The sequence below is a fragment of the Ochlerotatus camptorhynchus genome, unplaced genomic scaffold (assembly GCF_037179485.1).
Source record: "Ochlerotatus camptorhynchus isolate MF236.1 unplaced genomic scaffold, CSIRO-AGI_Acam_v1.1 ptg000078l, whole genome shotgun sequence".
Lineage (NCBI taxonomy): Eukaryota > Metazoa > Arthropoda > Insecta > Diptera > Culicidae > Ochlerotatus > Ochlerotatus camptorhynchus.
The window spans coordinates 2,261,445-2,285,633 of NW_027040568.1; the positions used below are offsets into that span (position 1 = coordinate 2,261,445).

General features: G+C 38.2%; 1 protein-coding gene across 1 annotated transcript; it reads left to right on the forward strand.

Moving 5' to 3' along the window:
- Positions 1 to 8,575: 8,575 nt before the first annotated feature.
- Positions 8,576 to 17,567, forward strand: papi. Its single transcript, XM_065217607.1, has 4 exons — positions 8,576 to 8,717; positions 12,776 to 13,250; positions 13,317 to 14,096; positions 15,934 to 17,567. The coding sequence occupies exons 2-4, from the start codon at positions 12,809 to 12,811 to the stop codon at positions 16,608 to 16,610; spliced, it is 1,899 nt and encodes a 632-aa protein (XP_065073679.1). The 5' UTR covers positions 8,576 to 8,717; positions 12,776 to 12,808; the 3' UTR covers positions 16,611 to 17,567.
- Positions 17,568 to 24,189: the final 6,622 nt, after the last annotated feature.

Sequence of the window (24,189 nt, forward strand, 5' to 3'; positions counted from 1 at the left end):
CGATGACAACCGAAGAAGCCAACGAAAAAAAATATTTTGATTTCAATAATTTGTTAGGTATTTATTTACCCAACCAACAATTAAGTTTGCTTATGCTTCAAATTTATGTTGACTCATCCTAATATCACAATTTAAATTAGTTAAGGCGTTTGTTTTAAATGAAACCGGGGGTTTGAAACAAACAAATATTAACTTTGATTCAGCAAGAATAATAGTTTGAACTTCAATCATATTTTTCGTTGTTTTAAACTATGTATATACTCATTTATCTCCTTATCGATGATGTACCGTTCCAACCAGCAAATGATGACTGAATTCATACGTTTGCATCATATTTAAACAAACTACACAATTAGAAATACCTCATTTTACACGTGACGGAATCCATTTTTGGCATAAAGAATGAGACATAAAGAAACATGTCATGTAAAATTAAGTGCTCCGAGACAAAGTTCGTTACTCGACGAAAAGTACGTTTGATTGAGCTGAATGATGCGTCTACTATGACTCAATTTTATGTCAAAATTGACGCTCTTATATATCAGTCTCAGAGCACCTAAATTTACATGAGTTTTTTCTAAGTGTGTACATTAATCCTGTTAAAACTTCACAAACACTAAACATTTAAATAAACTGTACATATTTATGCTAAAAAAATAATGAAACCGCAAATTCAAGAACATAGGGTTAAGATCTAATTTCCGCCATACTAAGCACAACCCGCACTTTGCCTCTGTTTTCCGCACGGGTTTGAACAAAAATATAATGTTTCTATCAAAGATGACTTCTAGATTTCCATACTGGATTTGATAACGAGTCACAAATTGTTGAAATATGGAAAAAAAAATAAATCACTACGAGCGCTTCTTTTGTTTTTGAGAAGAATGGATGTCAATATTCATAATATGCGTTCTTATAGACTTTGAACTATACTATCCTACCATCGCTGGTTTGTTGACATCGAACTAATTGATATATTTTATGTTTCTACTCGATTTTGAATAGCGCCTAATTTTTCAAATTACACGATACCGGCTCATGTACGCCAAATGACGTCGGAGACAAAGTTGTAGGAAAATAAAAGTGCATTTTCTAAAGAAAAAAATACACACTGAAAAAAATTCACAAATGTTGGAAATGACAGAAAAAACTATTACAATCTTTAATAGCAAAACAGTGCATTTTTAGATTTTTAAACTTATGTTTATTCGAAAGCTTATCACTTTTCTGATATTAGAAACAATGGACACTTTATAACTGACAAAAATCTAAAAACATCAAATTTTAATAAAATATTTGATCTTGTTTTGGTAAAATTATTGTATTCAACTAAATTAATATTAAAATTAAATTTAAAAATAAGTTTTTATCGGATCTATTCAGACATTTCAGAAAATCAATAAAAATTACAGTTATTTCTTGAAAGAGTAAGCCTTGGCCTATGATAGTAAATTTATGAAAATACATGCCAGTGCTCGATAGAAATTATTCGCACCCATTTTTTATCTAGTTCGTTTATTTGTAAGGCTCAATCACGGTAGCTTTACGAAGCCGATAATTCAGTGATCTTTTTTTGTAACAAACTTCACTTAACTCTATGTCTAGTAGGAGTTGGGTCGAATACTCGCGGCTTACCCGAGGTTAGAGAGGTACATTGTTGAAGGATAGGAAAAGGGGAGGAGCTTGGAGGTAGGGTTTCGTTGTTTCATCAGAGTGATGTCGCCAGTATGAACGGTAGTGTGGTTCTAGATTCGTCTGGAGTTCGACCGGTTATGGTGACCAGTGGGCGACGATGAGGGGACAAGATAAACAAAAACTAATAAAAAGATACAAACAATAAGACATTTGCAGAAACATATAAATCGACTGCATATAGCAGATATAGCAGTTACCCAACACGTCTCTGACAGGGATATAGGGTTGTCTTTCATGGGCCTAGAGGGTATTAAAAAGTCGCTCTCTGACGGCGTCATCATCCGTACATTGCCAAACTGCGTGATCGATGTCATCGTAAGCTATTGAGATGAGCATCTAACGAGTAGTGGTTGGACATAAGTCTACTCATCACGCGAATGAAGTCACGACTTAAGCCCAAGCCTTTAAACCACGCTATCGAATAAACATTAGGAGTGATTGAATGTGTAACCACTGTCCAAGATTTCCAGTGTCCCAATCGGTTTGCCAACTCGAAAGGGTACTCTGACGCCGAGGGGCACGCAATAACCTTTAACTCCTACGCAAGCCTTTTTTAAGTACAATAATTACAGTTAACTACATGATTAATTACTTTAATTACGAGCGTCGGAAATGTTTTGATTTAATTACTTTTAAGTACGAATTTCAGTTTTAATTACAAGTCGCATAAATTAAGTACATTAACTCCATTAATGTACAACGAGAAATGTACTTAAATTTCCCCCAGCGTACCGTTAGACCCTTTCGTTATTGGCCCGTGAAACAAAAATTTCACAGGCCCTTTTGCTACGTTAAGGATAATGTCAGCTCTGATAAATTGTATCGCTACCGCTGTTATGACTTCAGAATAGACCCTATAAACATACATCTCCTGGGACCTACGAGGAAATCTACGTTGGTGATTGGTGCCAATTCACATGCAACGATCGGTTCGTGATTGGAAATGTAGTCGGATTTCAATACTGCCGAGGTGTTGGCAGGGCAATGAACTATATCCTGGATCACGCCCCTGTCAAAGCACCGGAGAATGCGACAATGAAAGGAATGTTTGTTTGTGCTACCTGGTTCAACCTAAGAAATAACGAATTTAATTTGGTGGATGCGAACGAAAACAGAATTACAGTTATATCGGTTCCCGTTGGGGTCACTTTTGGTCGGCATTCGGCTTTATTGTTCTGTAATAAGTATACACACGATGAACATCATGTTTTTTTCTCTCAAACGATGTAATTGGACCAGTGGCAGCTATTTCGATGGTTCACAATCACATTGGGCATCCCGGAAATGTTCCGGTGCCCCGGGGAAGTGGCCAATCCTCAACAAGAACCAAAATCCATCATGCGACATATCAAACTTCATGATTTTACAAATCTTGGCCAGTAATGGCCTTATTGAAAGTCCATGGTCCCACTAGCCCTTCCGGGAATGTTCCGGTGCTCCTGGGGAAGTGGCCAATTCTCAACAAGAACGAAACCTATCGTGCGACATATCAAACTTCATGATTTTACAAATCTTGGCCAGTAATGGCCTTATTGAAAGTCCATGGTCACACTAGCCCTTCCGGGAATGTTCCGGTGCCCCCGGGGAAGTGGCCAATTCTCAACAAGAACGAAACCCATCGTGCGACATATCAAACTTCATGATTTTACAAATCTTCGCCAGTAATGGTCTTATTGAGAGTCCATGGTCACACTAGCCCTCCCAGACATGTTCCGGTGCCCCCGGAGAAGTGGCCAATTCTCAACAAGAACCAAAAACCCATCGTGCGACATATCAAAATTCATGATTTTCCAAACTTTGGCTGGTAATGGCCTTAATGTGACTCGACGGTCACACTAGCCCTCTCGGGCATGTTCCTGTGTAATTACAGTAATTACACTGGCACTGCTTTGATAACGCGAAATTAATTTTAATTACATGACATACTTAATTTTCATTTTTAATTACTTAATTACATAGTTTAACACCTTGTACTTTAAATCCAACGCAGTCAAAAAGGCTATTGCGTGCCCCTCGTCTGACGCACTAAATGGTAAAATTCATCGTGTGAAATTTGCTTGCCATAAAATTCGCCTTCCTGCGCGCCCACCTTTGCAAGAGAGTCCGCCTTCTCATTACCTGGGAGTGAGCAATATGAGGGGACCCATACAAAGGTAATCAAAGGACCAACAATTCAAATGGCCTCAACTCCACTTTGTAAACAAACCTTGTAAGGCCATTTTCTCGCGAACCTAAACCTTCCTTCGCAAACCTAAAACACAATCGGGTGGAGGAGAATTTCCCCTAGCTGTTTATCTTGTTGGTTTGCGTTGGTGAACTTCGGTTCGCGACAAACTGATCTTACAAGGTTTGTTTACAAAATGGAGTTGAGGCTGTTTCAATTGTTGGTCTTGATATGATATTTCGACCAGCACACTCATCTGCTCCCTTACCTTTGAAAGGAAATAAGATGAGTGCCTGCCTGGTTTCATCGACCGAATAGCCGCAATCGAACTGAGAATATCCGTAAAGATGAAGTAATGGTCTGCGGGCATGTTGGAAATCATCCCCAATGCGAAGTTGATAGCTGCCAGCTCAGCAACATAAACAGAACAAGTTTCCTGAAGTTTGCGGAAGGCGCTAGAGTTTTCCTTGAAGACACCGAAGGCAGTGGACCCATTGAGACGTGACCCGTCTGCAAAATATCTTTGCACACAATTAAGGTTTCAGTAAAAATACGTGGGATAATCATAGTTCGAAGTTCATCTGGAATCCCATGAATCACTTGTTTCATGGACAGAGCATATTCAATTGAAGAACTGCTCATGGTGAAGTGAGCACGGTCTGGCGTATACCAAGGAAAACACATATCCAGAAATATGTAGTGGCGGTAGATTCTCATAAATCGAGCCCAAGAATTTCTTAAAAATTTGCAATTATAAGTGTGTTCGTCACTCCGCATTTGATTAGTATTCCGAGAGAGAAAGGTCCCAGAAACGGTTCTGGAGGGGTGTTACTCCTGCCAGAACCTCGAGACTCATGTTATGCGTTGAGTGCATACAACCGAGAGCAATACGCAGACAACGATATTGAATTCGTTCCAATTTTATTAGGTGACATTTTCTTGCCGAGAGAAAGCAGAAAGAGCCGTACTCTAGAACAGAGAGAATTGTTGTTTTATAAAGCGTTATGAGGTCTCCCGGATGAGCACCTCACCATGCGCCGCAAATTGAACGGAGAAAGTTGATCCTCTGTTGACATTTTTGCTTCAAATACGTAATATTGGTATTCCAAGTGCACTTTTAATCAGACCAGACCCCAAGGTACTTGAAAAACAATGATTGAGTAATGTTTCTGCTCAAAAGATTAAGATGCATTTGGGCTGGGTACCACTTTCGAGTAAACACTACCAGTTCAGTTTTCTGCGGCGAGAATTCGATCCCTAGATTCCTAGCTCAAGAAGACAAGTTATCTAAGGAACTTTGCAATGGTCCTTGCAAGTCCACGACATGTGGAGCTCTTACGGAAACCACACCGTTATCTGCAAGTTGTCTTAGCGTGTATTCCTGTAAAAAAAATCCAATAAAAATACAATGATTTTCATTGTCATTGTAACCATGATATTTACTGTCAAAACATTGAACATTTTTGTCCATTACCAAAAAATCACAACGAAATGCATGGTTCACAACAATGAAAATCATGGTATTTGAGAAATTTACAGTAAAAAGAGGAGTTGTTAAGCATCTTAACAATAAAAAAATGATTTTTCTCGAACAAATTTGATCTCATCATACTTCATTGTTTGAGCATTGTATCGTTAAAAATCGAAATTTATTTTTTCTCCCGTACAATAATTAAACATTAAATTTTAATGTACTTGAAATTCAACAGTAAAATTCATTGTAATTTCATTGTTTTATTATATTTTTTTTTTCGGGTTGTTCTGCCAAACAGTTGTCGACATCTTTGACTTAAAAGTTATAAAGAAGAGGGCTGAGGCATGAACCTTGGGGCAAGCCCATATAGCTAATTCTGGAAGTTTTCAGTTGTCCAAGGGAAAAGCTCATTTGCTTTTCTGACAACATATTGTACAAGAAATTATTTAAAATTCCGGAAAGTCCACATCTGTGCAGATTGTCTGACAGAATTTCAATGGAAACTGAATCAAAAGCCCCCTTAATGTCCAAGAATACTGAAGCCAATTGCTCCTTGTGCGCAAAGGCCATTTGAATATCTGTGGAAAGCAGCGCTAGACAATCGTTTGTTCCTTTGCTCTTGCGGAACCCAAACTGTGTATTTGACAGCAAGTTATTTGCTTCGACCCACTGATCGAGTCTCCGAAGGATAATTTTCTCCAACAATTACCTAATGCACGAAAGCATAGCAATCGTACGGTATGAGCTATGGCCAGACGCTGGTTTGCCAGGTTTTCCAATGGCTATTACTTTGACCTGTCTCCATTCAGGCGGTACAATGTTGTTTTCTTGTAAAGAATTTAATAAGCCTAGCAAGCGTCTTTTAGCGATATCTGGGAGATTTGTCAGAAGATTGAATTTAAGCTTCCCGGTGAGGAGTTGTTTGATGAAAAAAGAGCCGTAGAGAATTCCAGTATTGTGAATGGTCTATCCAGAGATCCACCGCTCGGAGACGCTTCTCGAAGAATATGTTGTGCTGGAACTGAGTCCGGACAGACCTTTTTAGCGAAATCGAATATCCATCGGTTGGAGTATTCTTCCCTCTCATTAGAAGATGAGCGTGGTGTAGCACAAGGTGTTCATTGAGGTTTCTCGTGAGAGTCCCTAGACGAAATTGCGCCAATAACCGCGTTTTTTTTTTTTGCTTTGACTGAGGACTCGCGCCCATAGTTGCCCATAGTGTTGAGTTGAAGTTGAAATGATTTTCAAAGCAAGTGTAACAAGTGTAAGTGTCGCGTCCAAGATTGGTGAGATTAATCGCGAGTAGTTTTCGTATATTTTGATATTAAAATCCAAGAAAAGGTTTACATTTTACATTACATTTACAGGACCATTGCGTGGAGAATTCGTGGCACGTACGACGGTTCAACGGCCACGGTTCGGGGTCATCGTTCACCAAGAGGCACAGTCATTAGCTTGGTGATCTTTGCAGACGACAGTCGCAAGAAAGTTTCTATTCAAGTGATAGTAAAGCGAAGTACGGAGTGGAGTTGAGCAGAGAGAAAGAACAGAGGAAGTTGCCACGTACCGTTTAAAATCCAGAACCTCGCGGTTTTAGCGTAACGTTAAAGGCATTAACGTATTTTTTGAAGTCGACCACGCTAAATGCCGGTAGCGAATCGCAGTTCGTGAACCTGATCCCACAGCTACCGTGTACGCCACTAATCCAGGCAAGTCAACTTACCCTTATGTTTCGTTGAAGCCTCGAGTCCGTCACCATACTCGAGGGGCGTACGGGACAGGTAGAGACGTCTACCCCTGGCCTTTGAAAGTGATGCGGTACCAGTGGAAGGAGAGGAACAACGACGACGGCAGTGGCAGGTGAAGGGGCCCCGAAGACAAAACGAAGAGTAGTGCTAGCAAAAGGTAGAAGTAGGCAGTTAAGAAAGTGGGTAGTAGAACCGTGATAGATGTCCGTTAAGTGTTTGTAAATAAAAGTGTACACAAATAAACATATAGGGTAGAGAACTACTTCGGCCTAATCGCCCATTTTGGGCCTATCGAGCAGAAAACTTCAAATAAATCCATGATTTCAGAGTTAACAAGTCAATTATGCGTTTGGTATGATATTTTAGTTAATAAGCTACCGAACGAAGTCAATGAGAACGCATGGTATGAAGGTTTGCACCAATTATTCCCAAAAACAAAAGAAGCGCTCCGACCGAATCAATTTTTATCTTCATCCGATAGGCCGAAGTGAATTCATTGGCGTTTCAATTGCGTTTCAATGCGTTAGGCCGAGTTTAAAATCCGTAGGCCGAGTTTGGCGTCAAGAAGCAGTGTTGGCTTTTTGACAATATCTCAACGATTAGTTTCTCATTTTCAAATCTCACAGTACGCACGGAAAGGTAAATAAATTTGGAAGCCATCAGTAATAATAACATTCCGTTTGATGCTAAACTGAACTATTAAGATTAAGAAAGACTAAGTGCGGGTTATGCTTAATAGGCCGGATATGGGGTAGTTAACCCTAGTGGGAGTTTTGTCTTGAGTGAACCGTGTTCACCGCACTACATAGGTATCTATTAATAGGTATCTCTTATACACCGTTTGCCAACCATCTTATACAAGTACTGATAGTCTAGTGGCCAAAGTGGTTCGAATCCAGTCTGATGCTTTATTTTATTTTTTTACACATTTTGGTTTAAAAGCTAAAAGCTAAATTCATGAATTTAGTTCATGAGTTTAACTCGGATGATTCATGATTATGGGAATCTTGGGTGCGTTACGCAAACACATCTCATGATATCATGAATATTCTTCATGGTGTATTTTCATAACATGAAAATACGCTGTGTTCATGAAATCATGAGTCATTTTTGTCATTTCGAAGATTGGATTTATTCTCGTGTATGATAAAAGTAAAACGAACCTCACTAGTGTGAAAATTGTATCGCAATCAGTTAACGAAGCTGATGATTTCATCACAATTTTAATTCCGTTCAAAACAGTAATATTGTCAGAACTGGATCAATCGTTTAAACAAATTATTACCGAACATTCATTTAAAAAGTCACAATGGCTTAATTCAACTTACCATGAGTGACTCACCTGTCTACCATCGAGTTATAACCACTTTCGTCCGTCTAACCACGACCTGCCCAAAACACTGCACACAGAGATCTGTTCTTCGATATACTCCATCTATACCGAATCTATCCCGTCTACATCATCGTTCCTCGGTATTCGTAAATGGCAAACATTAGCATATACAGACAGACGGGAGCAGCTGACAGTGAAAGACGTCTTATAGGCTCGCAGCGATGTGTTCGGTTAAGAAGTGCAAAAATCCGTAATACCCGTGCTGAACCGCGTTGAAATTGAGTGATTATCGATTCTAATTAGGTAATTAGTAACACTTTGGACTGTTCTTTTGAAAATACCGTAAGCCGGAATCGACTTTCGTGCAGACGTCCGACGAAACGAATCGGACTTAGCTTTCTTCTATGCTTTGCTTAAAATGCTGAAGAATGTGGTCTGTCTAAGAAAAGTCAGGGTCATAAAGGTTGTCGTCATCGTTTCAAGTATTAGAGTGGCTATAGTGGTTAGTTAGTACATTATCGATGACAACTTTGCTAAATTGTATTGTGTTGATAAGATACACGATATTCGCAGTTGATCACACTTCATCGACAAATAAACAAAAAACCTCTCGTGCGTTGTTTTGGGGTTCAAGTGCTTGAAGAGGAAATCGATAAAAGAGGAAAAGGTCTTTCTCTTCCTTGCCCGCATGGTCGTACAGTGGGAGAAGATGCGCATCGGAATAAAAATATAAACAAACATTGCAACAGCAGTCAAGGTAAAGGTTGAGTTTACGTCAACAAGTGGATACGGCGCCTTTGAATACGACCGGTCGGTGGAGTGCTACAGCGTGATCCAGAAGAATTGCATAATATTTCTGATTGTGGTGATTCTTGCTCGCATTTTCCACTTGATCTCTCATTTGGATCGGTCAGACTTTTCAACCGCGGCGAGTTATAGGCAAACTCAATGATTCATATTATGTCATAGAGCTAATTTTAGAGAACGTGTATTTGCATGATATTCTCACAGCGAAGATAAATTCAAAACTCAATACTCTGTTAGTCAGATGTGCGCTGTGCGCGCCAGACCCGACAAGCGTAAGCTCGAACGTCAATGGGGCAATGTCGGTTTCTACTTTCGATGATCGATGATCTGTTTCAACTGGTTGATTTGTTGCAATGCTAATTGAATCTGCTATAAATGCATGACTTTAGTGAAACAGACTTTATATTAAACAAACACTGAAATTTGATACACCAAAGATTATTTCATTATTTCTAGGTGCATCTTTTTCTAAGATCTAACGTAAGCATAGAAATTATTCTATTATTTTAGAACTTATATTTCTGCTTATGTTTTTCTGCAAGGATAAATCATAGATTCTCCTTTTTCCTGCATCCATTTGGGAAACGAATGATTATCTTACCTATATGCATAAAAGATGTACATAATCTGTAAAGATCATCGCATACACAGATTCCGTAATATTAGAGATTCTCGTAGGAAGCATATACAGAGGATGTTAAAAATCTACAATCACATTTGATGTATATACCATTTGTTTTGCCTTTGTATGCAATACTCTCCAACTGGAATCACCCACTTTGAACTTCACGACATTTTTGCTTGAGCAGTTCTTTTACATATAAAAACTATTGAACACTGCAAGTGAATATTCTCGAAATTTTTCTTCTCTCTTGAAGTTGACCCTATTTTTCACTATTGTTTAGAGATAAAGTCCGGAAAATATTTGTTAGAAATCTGCACGATGTTATTCATATGCCAAATTGTAAATCATAGCTTTGTTTTGCCATATCTGATAGAGCTTGATAAATACTACCCATTTTTGAGTAGTTCAAAGCATTGAAATCAGTGTTCTTATTTATTCCGAAAGAAGGACGCTCGTCGTATCGAGATGCAAAAATTTTCAGACCAATAAAATAGTTTGAGTTCTTTCTTCTCAAATGCTTGGAACGAATTATCGATCATCACTTTCGAAATGGTAATTTGACGAAAATACCACTTCATGTAAACTAACATGCTTACCAAACAGGGAAGTCTATATTGACTCTGCTACACAAAGTTGTATACGGTATCGAAAACTCAACCGCTCAAAAGTAATCCTGCTTGCGTGTTTTCTAGATATTGAGGGTGCTTTAGATAACGTGGGTTTCAATGCAATAATCGAAGCTACGCGCTATCAAGGGATACCTTCTATTAAAGCATGGCCCACTTAGTAATGGAACAACATCATTTGGGTCTATTTCGGATTTGAATTAACGGATTTGAAAACGGTTTTCACTCAAGTGCATACTAACTATTCCTTATACAGGGTGCGTGACGAATTTTTGCAGTAAATTTCAAATAGTAATTCTCATGCTTGTGCATCATGATTTAGATATATTTGGCAGCACTGGATAGCTTATATTGTTAGGTGTAAGATTTAAACAAACAATGTTGAGTAAACGTAAAGATGTCGAAACAAGAGAGCAATCTGTCAACCGTTGTCGCTTTGTTGCGCGCCGGAGTATGCATGAAAGAAATAATTCGGTCGGTAAATGTGTCTGAAAGAACAGTGTATAATATTAAAAAAGGCTTGGGAAAGTGATAAGATGGAGCATCTGCTCATACTGCTAATAAAGCACAGAAATGGCTTACGGAAAATATTTCGTAAATTTGGGAGGAAGAAATTTGGCCCCCAAGCAGTCCCGATATCAATCCGTTGGATTATTTTGTATAGGGCGTCGTCCAACGCGATAGAACCCCTCACACCACACTTAAGTCGCTAAAAGCTAAAATCAAAGCAGTGATGACATCTATGGATCGAAACATTTTAAAACGTGCATACTGAAGTTTCCGGAAGCGTCTAACTACAGTCGTCGAAAGGGAAGGCAATTTTTTTGAATAAATTTACTCACAACTTTAATATGTTGCGAAAGAAAATAAATCGCACAAAATTCATTGCTAGAATAACTAACTGATGTATTTTTTCTCAAATATGCCATTTACTGCAAAAATTCGTCACGCACCCTGTATTTTAAGAAAAAAAAAGAAACGGATTATTCGTCGCGGTTTAGAAGGAACTCTCGAACTTTTCCCTTAATACGGCCCCCTCAAGCGGCGCACAACGTGGCGCGGAAGACACCATCTCATCAAACAAAGCGTTCACGAGATATACGTTTTTCTATTGATGAGTATCATTTTTGCATAAGCCCTTTTCAAGTGTTAATCGTGTACACAACTAGGGAACCAAATATGTAAATGGCATGTTGGACAATAACAAACAACTGTGCAAAGTTTCAACATAATCGTAGAAGGTCGATCAAAAAATTAAAAAAAAAATCGTCGTTTGAAATTTAACTGCTACACTGAAACAAGGACCATAGTTAGGAATACTATTTTGCAGAAAACACTTATTCTCAATATAACCATGCTTATTACCGTTAAATCTACTATTAATTCAGTATAGTTGAGTATGAATGTTAACAAATTTACTATGATTCTGCCAAAACTACTATGCTTGATAGAAAAGGATAGTAATTTTGATAGATATAATAGTAAAATTAAATGAAATTGTTTTCTGCACAAATCTATTGGTGAAGGTATTTATTTTAAACCACCAATATAGTATTTTTACCAATGGATTTTGTTTCAGTGTATGTAGCATACAGTCTTAGGCTCTGAACCATTTGGTGGATTATTTTAACTTTTGGTTAAAATTTGACAGATGGAAAGTTATCGATTAACCCTGCTATCCGAGCATGGTTATTTCTGACAGACAAGAAGTTAATTTTTGACAACCGTGGCTCGAAAACCGGTCGAGCGACAGCACAGGGATTTTCGAACATAGAAAATAACTTTCGAAATGTCACTTTTAACCACGAGTTAAATTTAACTCGGCAAATGGTTCACAGCCTTAACTTGTCAGATGCTTTTTATTTAATTTTTTGTTTATTCATTTATTTAATAAGGCTCAATTGAATCAACTTTACAGAGCCGAGGATTCTTGTTCACTATACAATATTTTTTTTCTTTATTCAGAAGATTTTTAGCCGAAAAACAATACATCTTAAAACTATGGTCAAAAGGTAAAAAACAATAAACACTTTATCTTTGAATGTTCATGAAACTTCAATTTTGTTCGTTTTTCTGGTTCAAATGGCTTGGAAAGAGCATGAAGCAAAAATATTTAGATTTAGAGGTGGCACAAACGAGTTGAAGGTGGATTTATGACCGTGAAGTAATGACTCTTATATTTATCACCCAATTATGGATCTCTTTGCACTATTCTCTTCATAACTAAATTCATGAAATGTTTGTAGAATACAATTTCTGTATAGTTATGTTGCCGTAATAAATGTTATCAATTGATTTCACAGGGTTAACATCACAGACACTCCACTATTTTCACCATGATCAAGTCTCCGGCAACATTGCCGATAATCATCGGGATATCGCTGCTGAGCATAGGTAGTGCTTATATCTACACCGTCTTGAAGAAGAAGAAAGAACAAATCGGCGAACCAAAGGATGAAGGAAGTCTGAACTCCAAGATTGCCAAACTGGTGCGAATGATGAGCAAAGAAGAGATCAAAGTGGTGGAGATAACTCTATCGAATAAGGTGATTCCGTTGGTGGTTGGAAGAAAAGGGTTCACGTTGCGACATATCCAAGAAAGTACAAATACCGAAATACTGTTTCGAGACAAGGATGGCTCCGTTCAAATATGTGAAATTCGAGGAACGGAAGCCGGAATTCGTGCGGCAGAGGATTTGATCATGAAAGAAGCATCACGACAAGTTACGCAAACCGAAGAAATGCTCGTTCCGCAGACTGCGTGTGGAAAGATACTTGGTAAGATTTGATCTGACGGGTATAATTAAAATGAGTTCTTCATTCACGATTGCTATTTATTTCTAGGACGTTGCGGCGATGAACTTCAAGAAATTTGTCGTAAGTCCATGGCAAAGGTATGGATTGACGGAACTAGGACACTTGGCGAAAGTCGTCGCATAATGATCACCGGAACACAGAAACAGATCAACGCTGCAAAATCTCTTATCGAACAGAAGGTGAAGGATGATGCGGACTTCAGGAAAAGTCAGGAACAGCTAGACATCCGCCGTGAGCCACGTATTCGTACTCCACCGAGCAGTGTCACGACTACTCCGATTCCAAGGGAAGTTCTCCCGCCAACCATAGAAAAGCTCAAATCTACTAGTTCTTCCAATCAGTTGGAAGTATTCGTTTCCGCCGTTATATCGCCAAGTCGATTCTACCTGCAACTAGTCGGACCTCAGTCATCGGAGCTGGACATTCTCGTAGATACAATGACCCAGTATTACAATCAACAGGATAGTCGTGATCTACACTGTATACGTAAACCCTACCTGGGTCAAATTGTGGCGGCCGAGTTCAACGCCGATGGCAAATGGTATCGCGCCGAAGTAATTGCCATCTTGCCAAACGAGTTCAAACCAGGAGAAATAGTGCTAGATTTGTTCTTCGTCGACTACGGCGATAATCAGTATATTAAACCATCCGATGTGTACGAGCTGCGTCCGGATCTCCTGGCCCTTCGATTCCAAGCGATCGAATGTTTCCTCGCACATGTTGAACCCAACAACGTGGTCAGCTCAACTACGGGGGAGGAAGAATGGGATCCATCGGCGATTTCCAGATTTGAAGAGCTCACGCATGGTAAGTTAAGAGTTATTTAGAAGATACTTCCATTAGCAAGTCCACGTATTCTCAATTTAACGTTATTTGAGTACTTCCACTTTTTAAAGTTGAGAGCTTCTCAGTGTTGGGAAAATATCAAAATATAATCAAATCTCACCAAATATCAAGATCACGCTTGATTTTCGTAGACAAAATTCAACAAGCAAACAACTGCGGTTGATATTGCAAGCTGTGATATCGCAGCTAGGAATATCAAGCTAACAAAACTCACCAGCTGCAAATCTCACCAAACTGTGGTGAGATTGAGTTTCATGATTTTTACTTTACACCCGAACGCAGCCGAAACTTCCATAACGGCTGGCAGCGGTCGCCGAGGCGGTCGCTTCGTGACTAGGATTGGGCGATCTTAAATCGATCTTTGAGAAATCGATCTATTTGATCTGGATTTATGATTTTTAGAATCGATTCTTTATTTATTAAAATATCGTAAAAATCGATCTTTTCGTTCGATCTTTGCGATCTTCAAAGAAGCAAACGAATGTATTTTTTGTGCATCGAAAAACTGATTTCCATTCACCCCAAACCGAAATTTAATGAACATACCTTCAAATTTATCATCAGCATAGTCGCTCCTAATCGAGCTCCTAATGTTGTTTAAAAAAGGGCTGAAAATATAAATTTGATATGTTGCCTCTTTCATTATTCCGCATTATGACAGTTAGGTTAAAACAGAGTTATTTTCATTTATTTCCCGTAAAAAGATATTTTATGGGATAATAGAATCATAATATATTATGATTATGATGATATTTTGTATTTGTTAAAAGCTAGAAGAATTTGTAAAGCTTGTGTTTCACTCATAAATCTTGACAATTTCACTCATTCTTGGTTTTTCACGAACAGCTATCCGAGAATCGCTGATTGTTACTTTTTGAAAGCAAAATTGTCAGGCTTTATGTGAGCAACACATTTCTTATAATCTCTTATTGTAACCTACTAATACAAAATTCATTTAAAGACTTCTAAATCAATTCTTCTGATAAATAAACAAATCTCTCGAAAAACACGAGTAAATAAAAATTGAAACATGTTACTTTTGATATTTAATTTCAATTTTCAAAATATACCGTAATGACTCGAAATCCAGATACTTAGCCCATAAATCTGAACACTTTTAACACATCACTGCCTACTATGCTCAAAAAAGAACGTAAACATGTTTTAGTATCGATCTGAATCACACATATTAGTTTTTTTGCAAAGTAGACGTAACATTTAATTATAATTAAAATGTCCGGGTTTATGCCTTGCTCAGACTGGAGAGTTATAATATGTTATAACGGTTGTCAAATAATTGCAACACAGAAACCACCATATAGATAGCGCTATAACATTTTATAACTCTGCAGTCTGAACGTAATATTACCGACCGTCCAGTATTCAGTGCATTACGGTAATTCAGCATTATGAAGACAAGATCAATCCTGCAAAGATCGATTCGTTTGTATCGATTAAATCGATGGATCGATTCTAGTGCCTTCTCTTTCTAAGAAAACGATGTGCAACGGAATCATTTTTGCGTCGATTCAACTCTCAGCTTCAACTTTACACGTTGTGAATAGTTTCGCAATATCAAAGGAGCTGGTAAAATCAAAATCAAGTATGATATTTTGCTCCAATATCATTGAGAGCGTATGAGAACGGAAAATTATCAAATTTCTAATGATTATGCCATCCCTGGACTTCCTAAGCCACACCCTATTATCCCTTGAGAGTTTCCTTAGCTTATTGTATAGAAGTTAGACCCTATCAATATCCTCTTGTTATAGCTTCCTTCCTTTTCTTTACTTTTCAGCGGCTCAGTGGAAGAAACTACTCTCCCGCATTGCAACATATAAGAAAAAAGGTCACCGTGACAGTCGCGAAAATCGCGAAGGATCACCTATCCCAGGTGTTGAACTGTACGATGCTACAGCAGATGGAGGTGATCTCAACATTGCACTCGAACTTGTAAACGAGGGTTACGCAAAGGTCATGCCCAACTTTGGTGACCTAAGTCGAAGTCATGTGCTGCGCCTGGATGGAGGATCGCCGGCATCCAGCTCCGAACGACTAAATGACCTTTCTTCAGCATCGACCACTACTGATACAATATCGTCCATTGTAACAACGATAAACACAAGTAGAAAGGCACTGCAAGAAAGTGTCAGCAAGGAAGCTACTTCAACTACATCGCCTGGGAAAGCAACATCAAAGATTGGCACCGCGGATGCTGCACATAGCGAAATGAACCAACAACGAGATACAACTAAGAATTTTTCCGGTGTTAAAACGACCTCCAATGGTAATCCCAAGACGAGTGAAACATTTTTGAAAGCCGAAAAGACGAATTCATCATTACGAAACGAAAGTTCAAATGACGTAACCAATAATAGCTATAGTAATGGTAAACCGGATGGAGGCGGTTTACCAACCCGTGATTGGAATACGCTCATAGCAGAAGGGCAACAAAACAATGGTCTGATACATTAGCTTTAGTAAAAGATACAGTTTTATCCAAGGTTGCTACCATTCGTTTGCTTAAAAAAATGAAATTATGAAATCATTAGATGTTATGATAATATTATGAACTTGAACTCAATTTCGCATTCAGAGAGTCCTGCGATCACGTCTTCATGAAAGCGAAATTGTCAGTTTTTATTTGTCAAACGCATACTTTACAACCTCGTCTTGCAACTTACTAGTGCAAAGTATCATCATAACATCTAATGATTTCATAATTCCGAAAAACATTGTTTATAGCAAATCAATGGCAGCAAAATTGGTTTTATCAAACATTGGATTACAGTTTTCGAACTGTTGCTTAATTTGAATTAGAACTGAATTTATTTTTCATTGAAATGATACTCGCTTCTTTCGTCAAATCGGTTAAGGGCCACACACATTAGATCCGTTAGCGTTGCGTTGACGTAAATTTGACAGTTAGACAATAGATATAGCTGTCACTTTGCCGCAACGCGTCCGATCCGGATCTAATGTGCGTGGGCCTTTATTGTAAATAGTATGTATTTGATATCATACACATAATTTTATTTCCAGTTATCTATTACGAGTCCCAATTTTCGATTTAACTCAAATCTTCTCAGTATCAGTTGTTTTATGAATGATAAGTATGTTTCTGGCACATGCAAATGTTACGTACTTATGAGATGAGAATGATGAGCAACTAAATGTAAGATTACCAAATTATCGCTTGTCATGGTAATCATAACATTGAAAAATAAGATGAAAGGATGAAAATACAAACATTATTTTTGGAAGAGTTATAATTCACTGTACCGCAAAGTTTAAAAAACAAAAGATTTATTAGACTGTGTGATACCAAGAAAGATTCAATGAATTTTGTAGGTAGCTTTTGAATACAATGTAACCAGCATATGGTTGATGTAATTAAATTGAATAAAGAAAACATTTGATGTTAAACATTAACATTATCAGCTCCATTATTTTATTTATTTTTCTTGAAATCAATCATTATGTATTTGACGTTAAGTTTTGATAACACTTTAGGAATAAATTCGAGCAATGAGACCAGTAGATCATGGATGATACTTGGCGGAAGATAGAGGAGCGTAGAGAAGCAAAAGTCACAATAGAGCGGACGAGAACCAGAGAAGCCAAGAACGATGCCCGTCAACGGTACTCGGTCTTTTATAAGGAAATCAAGCTGTCCTGCAGACGAAACAAGCGAGCGTTGGTGGACTTCCTGACCAAGAAGGGAAGAAAGCCGCAACAACTGACGATATCCGTCTCTTTTATATGATATCTCACAAGGTCTGAGTGAAGCAAGGATGAACCCAAGCATGCCAGTGAAAAATGCGACTGGTGCTTACCAACCCCACTGTCGTGTACATCGCGAATAGATAGGTTTGCACAACACTCACCAGATGAACCCTTGAAAATTGCACTGTACTAGCAACCGATGGAAACTAACGATTTTAAATTGGCTTATTACTTGACTAGCCTATTGGTCCCAATCAAATCGATTAACGTACCCCATTCTAGTCTAAATTCTAGTACTACACTATGTTTGTTTTATTATTATTATTATTTAGCTTTATTTAGGAGGCTTTCAGCCTTAGGCTGGTTCGCCTCCAATCTGTTTGTTTTAATTCGCTATGAAAATTTGACAGATAAAATGAGGAGCTCGTGGATTTTCCTTACTTTTCCTTTTCGAGGGGTCCATCGATTAGCTTGGGACCGAAGAGATACCAGAGCTGAGCCAAAAAGTTGAGCACGCTTCATCGGAACCTTCTGGTCTTAGAGTTACCTCTATGGTACTAGCATAGAGGTAACACTAAGACCAGAAGGTCCCGAAGAAAGGGGCTCAACTTTTTGGCTCAGCTCTGGTATCTCTTCGGTCCCAAACTAATCGATGCACCCCTCGAAACATAGGAAAATCCACGAACCCCTCATTTTATGTGTCAAACTTTCAAATTGGCCATAACAAATGAGAACATTAAAATTATAAAGCAGAAAAAAATTCAAATGAACATTCTCTAAGCGTAAAAGTATCACTCTTAGCTTCTGAACTACTTCATTATAGCATAGAGGTAACTCTAAGACTAGAAGGTCCCGAAATAACGTGCTCAACTTTTTGGCGCAGCTCTGGTACTCTCTTCGGTCCCAAGCTAATCGATTCACCTCTCGAAACATAGGAAAATCCACTAACCCCTAATTTTATCTGTCAAACTTTTATAGCTAATCAAAACAAACATGGTGTAGAACTAGAATTTCGACTATAATGGGGTACGTTAATCGTTTGCATGGGACCAATAGGCTAGTCAAGTAGTGAGCCAATTTAAAATCGTTAGTTTCGTATTGATTGCTGCTACAATGCCTGAATTGAGGCATCACTATCAATTAATTGAAACATTGTTAATAAATAATAGGTAAATAGTTTCTTTAATTAATCAAAAATCACCTTTTTTAAAACCTCACATGGGACAGGGATTCCACCCATACATTTATTAATAAAATTATACAAAAATATCAAAGAAATTGCCTCATTGTGAATACACACAGCAAAAAAAATGTAATATCGATCAACGTCGTAATTCAAGCTGATGTATGAAAAAATGATGTAATAGCAAAAAGCAGATACAATATTACATCAATGGATGTAATTTTGTTCGCAAAATCGATGTAAATCGTACAATGTGATATTACACAACCGATGGATTGACCTGGTTGCAGCATTTCGATGTAATATTCAACAACTTTTTTTGCTGTGCATGTCTTCGGTAAGCCTGTTTTCACCAAATTTGGCAAAACCTGCTACATAAAATATCATCAACAATAGTTTTCAATTGATTTTATTTGTATTGAATAATATTTGTAAAATTCAATAGCTAAATTGAGTAAACAATAATAGCTGATTAATCAAAAGGCTATGTTTATAAACAAGATTTAATCGATTTCACTCAATTCAAGACGCATGGCCAGTGATCCAAAATATCATGACTCTCACGTGACACTCGTCTACGCATCAACCGACTATCACTGACAGAACGTTTTGTCACGCAGTGAGAGGTAGAGCCATGGCAAACAACAATCACCAGTAATGGTCGCCGCTCACAAGCGAAACGTTACACTCGCTGCTGATGATGAAAAGCACAACGAAAACAGTGAAGACTTCTGCAGTACGATCATGAGAAAACGCGAAACGACAGAAGAAAATGAAAACAATGCCTACGCATTCCATGTTCGTCTCGGCACGCGCGACTCTGTGAGTTACAAACAAAGAAGGCAACATTAAACGGAAGCTGTTGCACTCACTCACCAACACACAAAGCAAGCAAAGCAGCAACTGCTTCAAAGCGAGCACAGATGAGTATCGTGATTGTCGGGAATGACCAGCAGATCGGTAATGGATCACAACCGAAGACGACATTCACCAGTTGCTTTTTACTTATTTCGTCAACTTAATGGATGGTCATGGAGAGAGCTTCGACGAGCACATCGATAGGAATGTACAAAGCGTTACTACACAGAAAAAAAAGTTGTAGAATATTACATCCAAACTGCTGCAACCAGGTCAATCCATCGGTTGTGTAATATAACGTTGTATGATGTACATCGATTTTGCAAACAAAATTACATCCATTGATGTAATATTGTATCTGCTTTTTGCTATTACATCATTATTTCATACATCAGCTTGAATTACATTGATCGATATTACATTTTATTTGCTGTGTACCATCAGCTGTTTGGCGATCGTGATTGTGATAGGTCGCAACTCTGCGCATGGCTCATTTGCCCCATAAAGGTTAACATGGCCCCATTGCAGTTTAAAAAAAAATTTAGATGGCCTTTTGAAAAAAATCGTAAACAACTTTTGACGAGATTTAAGTTGCATTACATGGTTGATTTATGAACGTAATATGAACATGTAATACGTTGAACTAACTCCACTATTTGGCACTATTTGGTTGATCGTACAGTCAACCGGTGGAAACTATCGATTTAAATTTTAGTCGAAATTCTAGTACTACACTATGTTTGTTTTAATTCGCTATTAAAGTTTGACAGGTAAAATAAGGGGTTCGTGGATTTTCCTAGGTTTCGTGGGGTGCATCGATTAGCTAGGAACTGAAGAGAGTACCAGAGCTGAGCCAAAAAGTTGAGTACGTTTCTTCGGGACCAACGACAAACAGAATTTAACAGTAAAATCACGGGCTCGACGTTTCTACCAACCGGTGGAAACTAACGATTTTAAATTGGCTCAACACTTGACTAGCCTATTAGTCCCAAGCAAATCGATTAACGTACCCCATTCTAGTCGAAATTCTAGTACTAAACTATGTTTGTTTTGATTCGCTATGAAAGTTTGGCAGATAAAATGAGGGGTTCGTGGATTTTCCTATGTTTCGAGGGGTGCATCGATTAGCTTGGGACCGAAGATAGTACCAGAGCTGAGCCAAAAAGTTGAGCTCGTTTCTTCGGGACCTTCTGGTCTTAGAGTTACCTCTATGTTTCTACTGCGAATATTTGACAAAGTTTTATATTGCTATGGACGATGCAACTTATGTCCTGGAGGATTTTCGCGAAAATCTGACAAATTGTCCAGAGTTACGTCCAATCGAGAGATATTGGGCTCTGATGAACCGGAAGCTTTCTGGAAAGAAGCAAGGAATCAAAGATATCTAACACTTCCAACAAATTTGAACAAAGACGGCCCACGGTACCTCAGCAATATCTTAAGCAAGGATGTTGAACATAAATTAAGTCGAATTATTTAAACTAAGATCTTACTAAGTAAGAGGGGCAGTTGCAAAATATTAACAAAGTCGTTTAGTGGGAGAGGAGGATATTGAATAATACTTACATAATGATTGAATAATCCTTAAAATGTTATTTTAGAGGCTGTTCATAAACTACGTAGACAGTTATTTTGGATTTGAGACAATGGTCCATCCATTTTTTTTTTGTATTTGTATGGACCGTAGACAATCGCCAATTCGTCAAATTTGAGTCGACCAATTGTTGACTATTCCACCCTTTAACTGAAACACACTGGTCATTGTAATGTGCAATTCACTTTATATTGCTGATTGCATCTGAAACTGGACTGTCCCAAAAATGCAAAAAGTGTGATAAAAGTACACGTTTCCGTCAAATCGTTTTGATGTCTTCGAAGCACTTATTTCTTGCATCATAAGGAATAAGTGCACCGAAGACACCAAGACGATTAGACGTAAACTTGCAGTTTTATCACACTTTTTGATAAGTGAAAACGCGCTTATTAGTCCAATTTGGTGTGAAACGCGCAATAAAAGCCTGAATGAAATGTGGCGCTTATCACTTGAGTATACGATATGACGGAACCCAGGACGGAACATTGATACTGTTTGTATAAAACACAAATAAATGCTTCCCAAAATTAGTTAAGATTGAAAAATGTTTTAATTGTAAGCCAAAAAATTGAATGCGGCATTGAAATGAAATACTTTCAACCGTGGTAAATTTAAATGGTCCCTAATTTCACATTCGCTGAACCATTCTGAACGGCCATCTCGTTGTGGCTATTTCACAGGATCGGTAATCTATATCTATATCTATATATATAAAAATGAATTTCTGTCTGTCTGTCTGTCTGTCTGTCTGTCTGTCTGTCTGTCTGTCTGTCTGTCTGTCTGTCTGTCTGTCTGTCTGACAGACCCTTATAGACTCGGAAACTATTTTTTGGAGGCGAACCAGCCTCAGGCTGAAAGCCTCCTAAATAAAGATAAATCAATCAATCAATCGGAAAGTACTGAACCGATCGGCGTGAAAATTAGTATGCGGTGGTTTTTGGGGCAGGGAAAGGTTCTTATGATGGTTCGAGACCCCTACCTCCTCTATAAGAAGGGGCTCGCATACAAATGAAACAGAAATTTCTGCAAATGTAACCATATTTGGCATGTGAAGGTCATAGGGGGTAGCCCCTTAGATAAGAGGAGGGGCTACGTACAATGTAGCATGCTTTTTTTTAATTGGCGCATAAACTCAAGCTAATATTGAATCCCGAGCAAGGCCGGGCACACTCAGCTAGTAATGTATAAATCTATATCTTTTCCGATACCATGGAGTCAACAAAATAAAAGTTAAAGAGAGCAGCAAAATGAAGCACATGCGACACGTCAATGGAGTAATGCTCGTTAAGAAAATACCCGAAGATGGGTACTGTCTATTTTCCACGCTGGTGTTACAATTTTATAAGACGTAACTAGGAATTCAAGATCATCATACAAAGATAATGGACTTACGTTGAAATGTCGTGGTACACATCAGGGGAGAATAGTAGTAATTCTGACTGTAGAAATACGAAGAGTACTAGATATTCCAAAACAAGCAACTAAAGGCGGCGGAAGAGCGAAATATGGTGAGACCTGTCCAATTATTCTTTATAAATTAAATATCAAATTTAAACTAAATAGGGGAAAGGGATGTAATGTCAGCCTAAATGCCCCTAATTTGGGCCAATACATAAATTCAGCAAACGACTAAATTTTCAATAGCGAACAAAACTATCCATTAGTACCGTCCCAATGACGCGTTCATCTAGATAAAATTGATAAATAGCAGATTTTTACGGATGGGCCCAATCTCAGATCCATTAGAGCCATTTCCCCTACGTACCAGGTTTGAAAAGAATATTTTCGTACCTGAAAGTGTGTATGTAAAACCAATATCCATTTGATAACGGTGATGCATATATACGGGGCTTATTGTGAGTGAAAGTGACCTCGGAATTGGCGTGACTCTCCAGACATTCTGAAATGGGTTGCTGGATCTGCAATAGAGCTATCACCTTCTAACTACAGGACTAAAGCTGTCAGCAACCCCGTAACGTGGTTCCTGTTCACCTGTTCGTGGTACCTTATCTGGTACCTTATCTGGTACCTTGGATGTAAGATCTATCACCCTTTCCTAGTCCTGACTTCAAACTAGGGGAACAGGATTTTTCAGTAATCAAAGGAACACATCTTAGTCCTTGTTACTTTTTATGCCTTGTTAATAGTGGGTTGCTTGGACCGAGGATGATCTTGAAACAAGGAAAAAAATAGTTAGTTAGTCTTCATATATGTGATTCCTAATATTATATTCGTTGTTCCTTAGTTTGAAGTGGTTAAGACTAGGGTTCTGATGCATGGTTATTATCGGTGTCATTCCTTAATTTTGTTGCTAAGGAATCCAATTTTCACTGACAAAGGGGCGCGCTTTTGGAAGGTGTTCAACACTCCGAAGGGTATAAATAGCGGGACCTTTCAATTAGAGTCAGATCCTTGCGATAAACGCAAGAATGACAACTGTAAAAAAATCGAATGCCTCATTATTTCTCAATAGTGATGGAGTACCTAATACGCCCAGGCTTAATGGAGCCTCACTCGCGAGTTTGAAATAAGCCGAGCGTTTCATTTTTCTGAGGAGTAGAATGCCTACTGCCAAATCATTCCACTGAGCTTCAGAGCTTGTGAGCAAAGGGGGATAAAATTAGAGTGAGCCCAAGTAACCAACAAGCCCGTTAATCGCCGTTTTTGGTATATAAGGCTGCTATACGACTCTT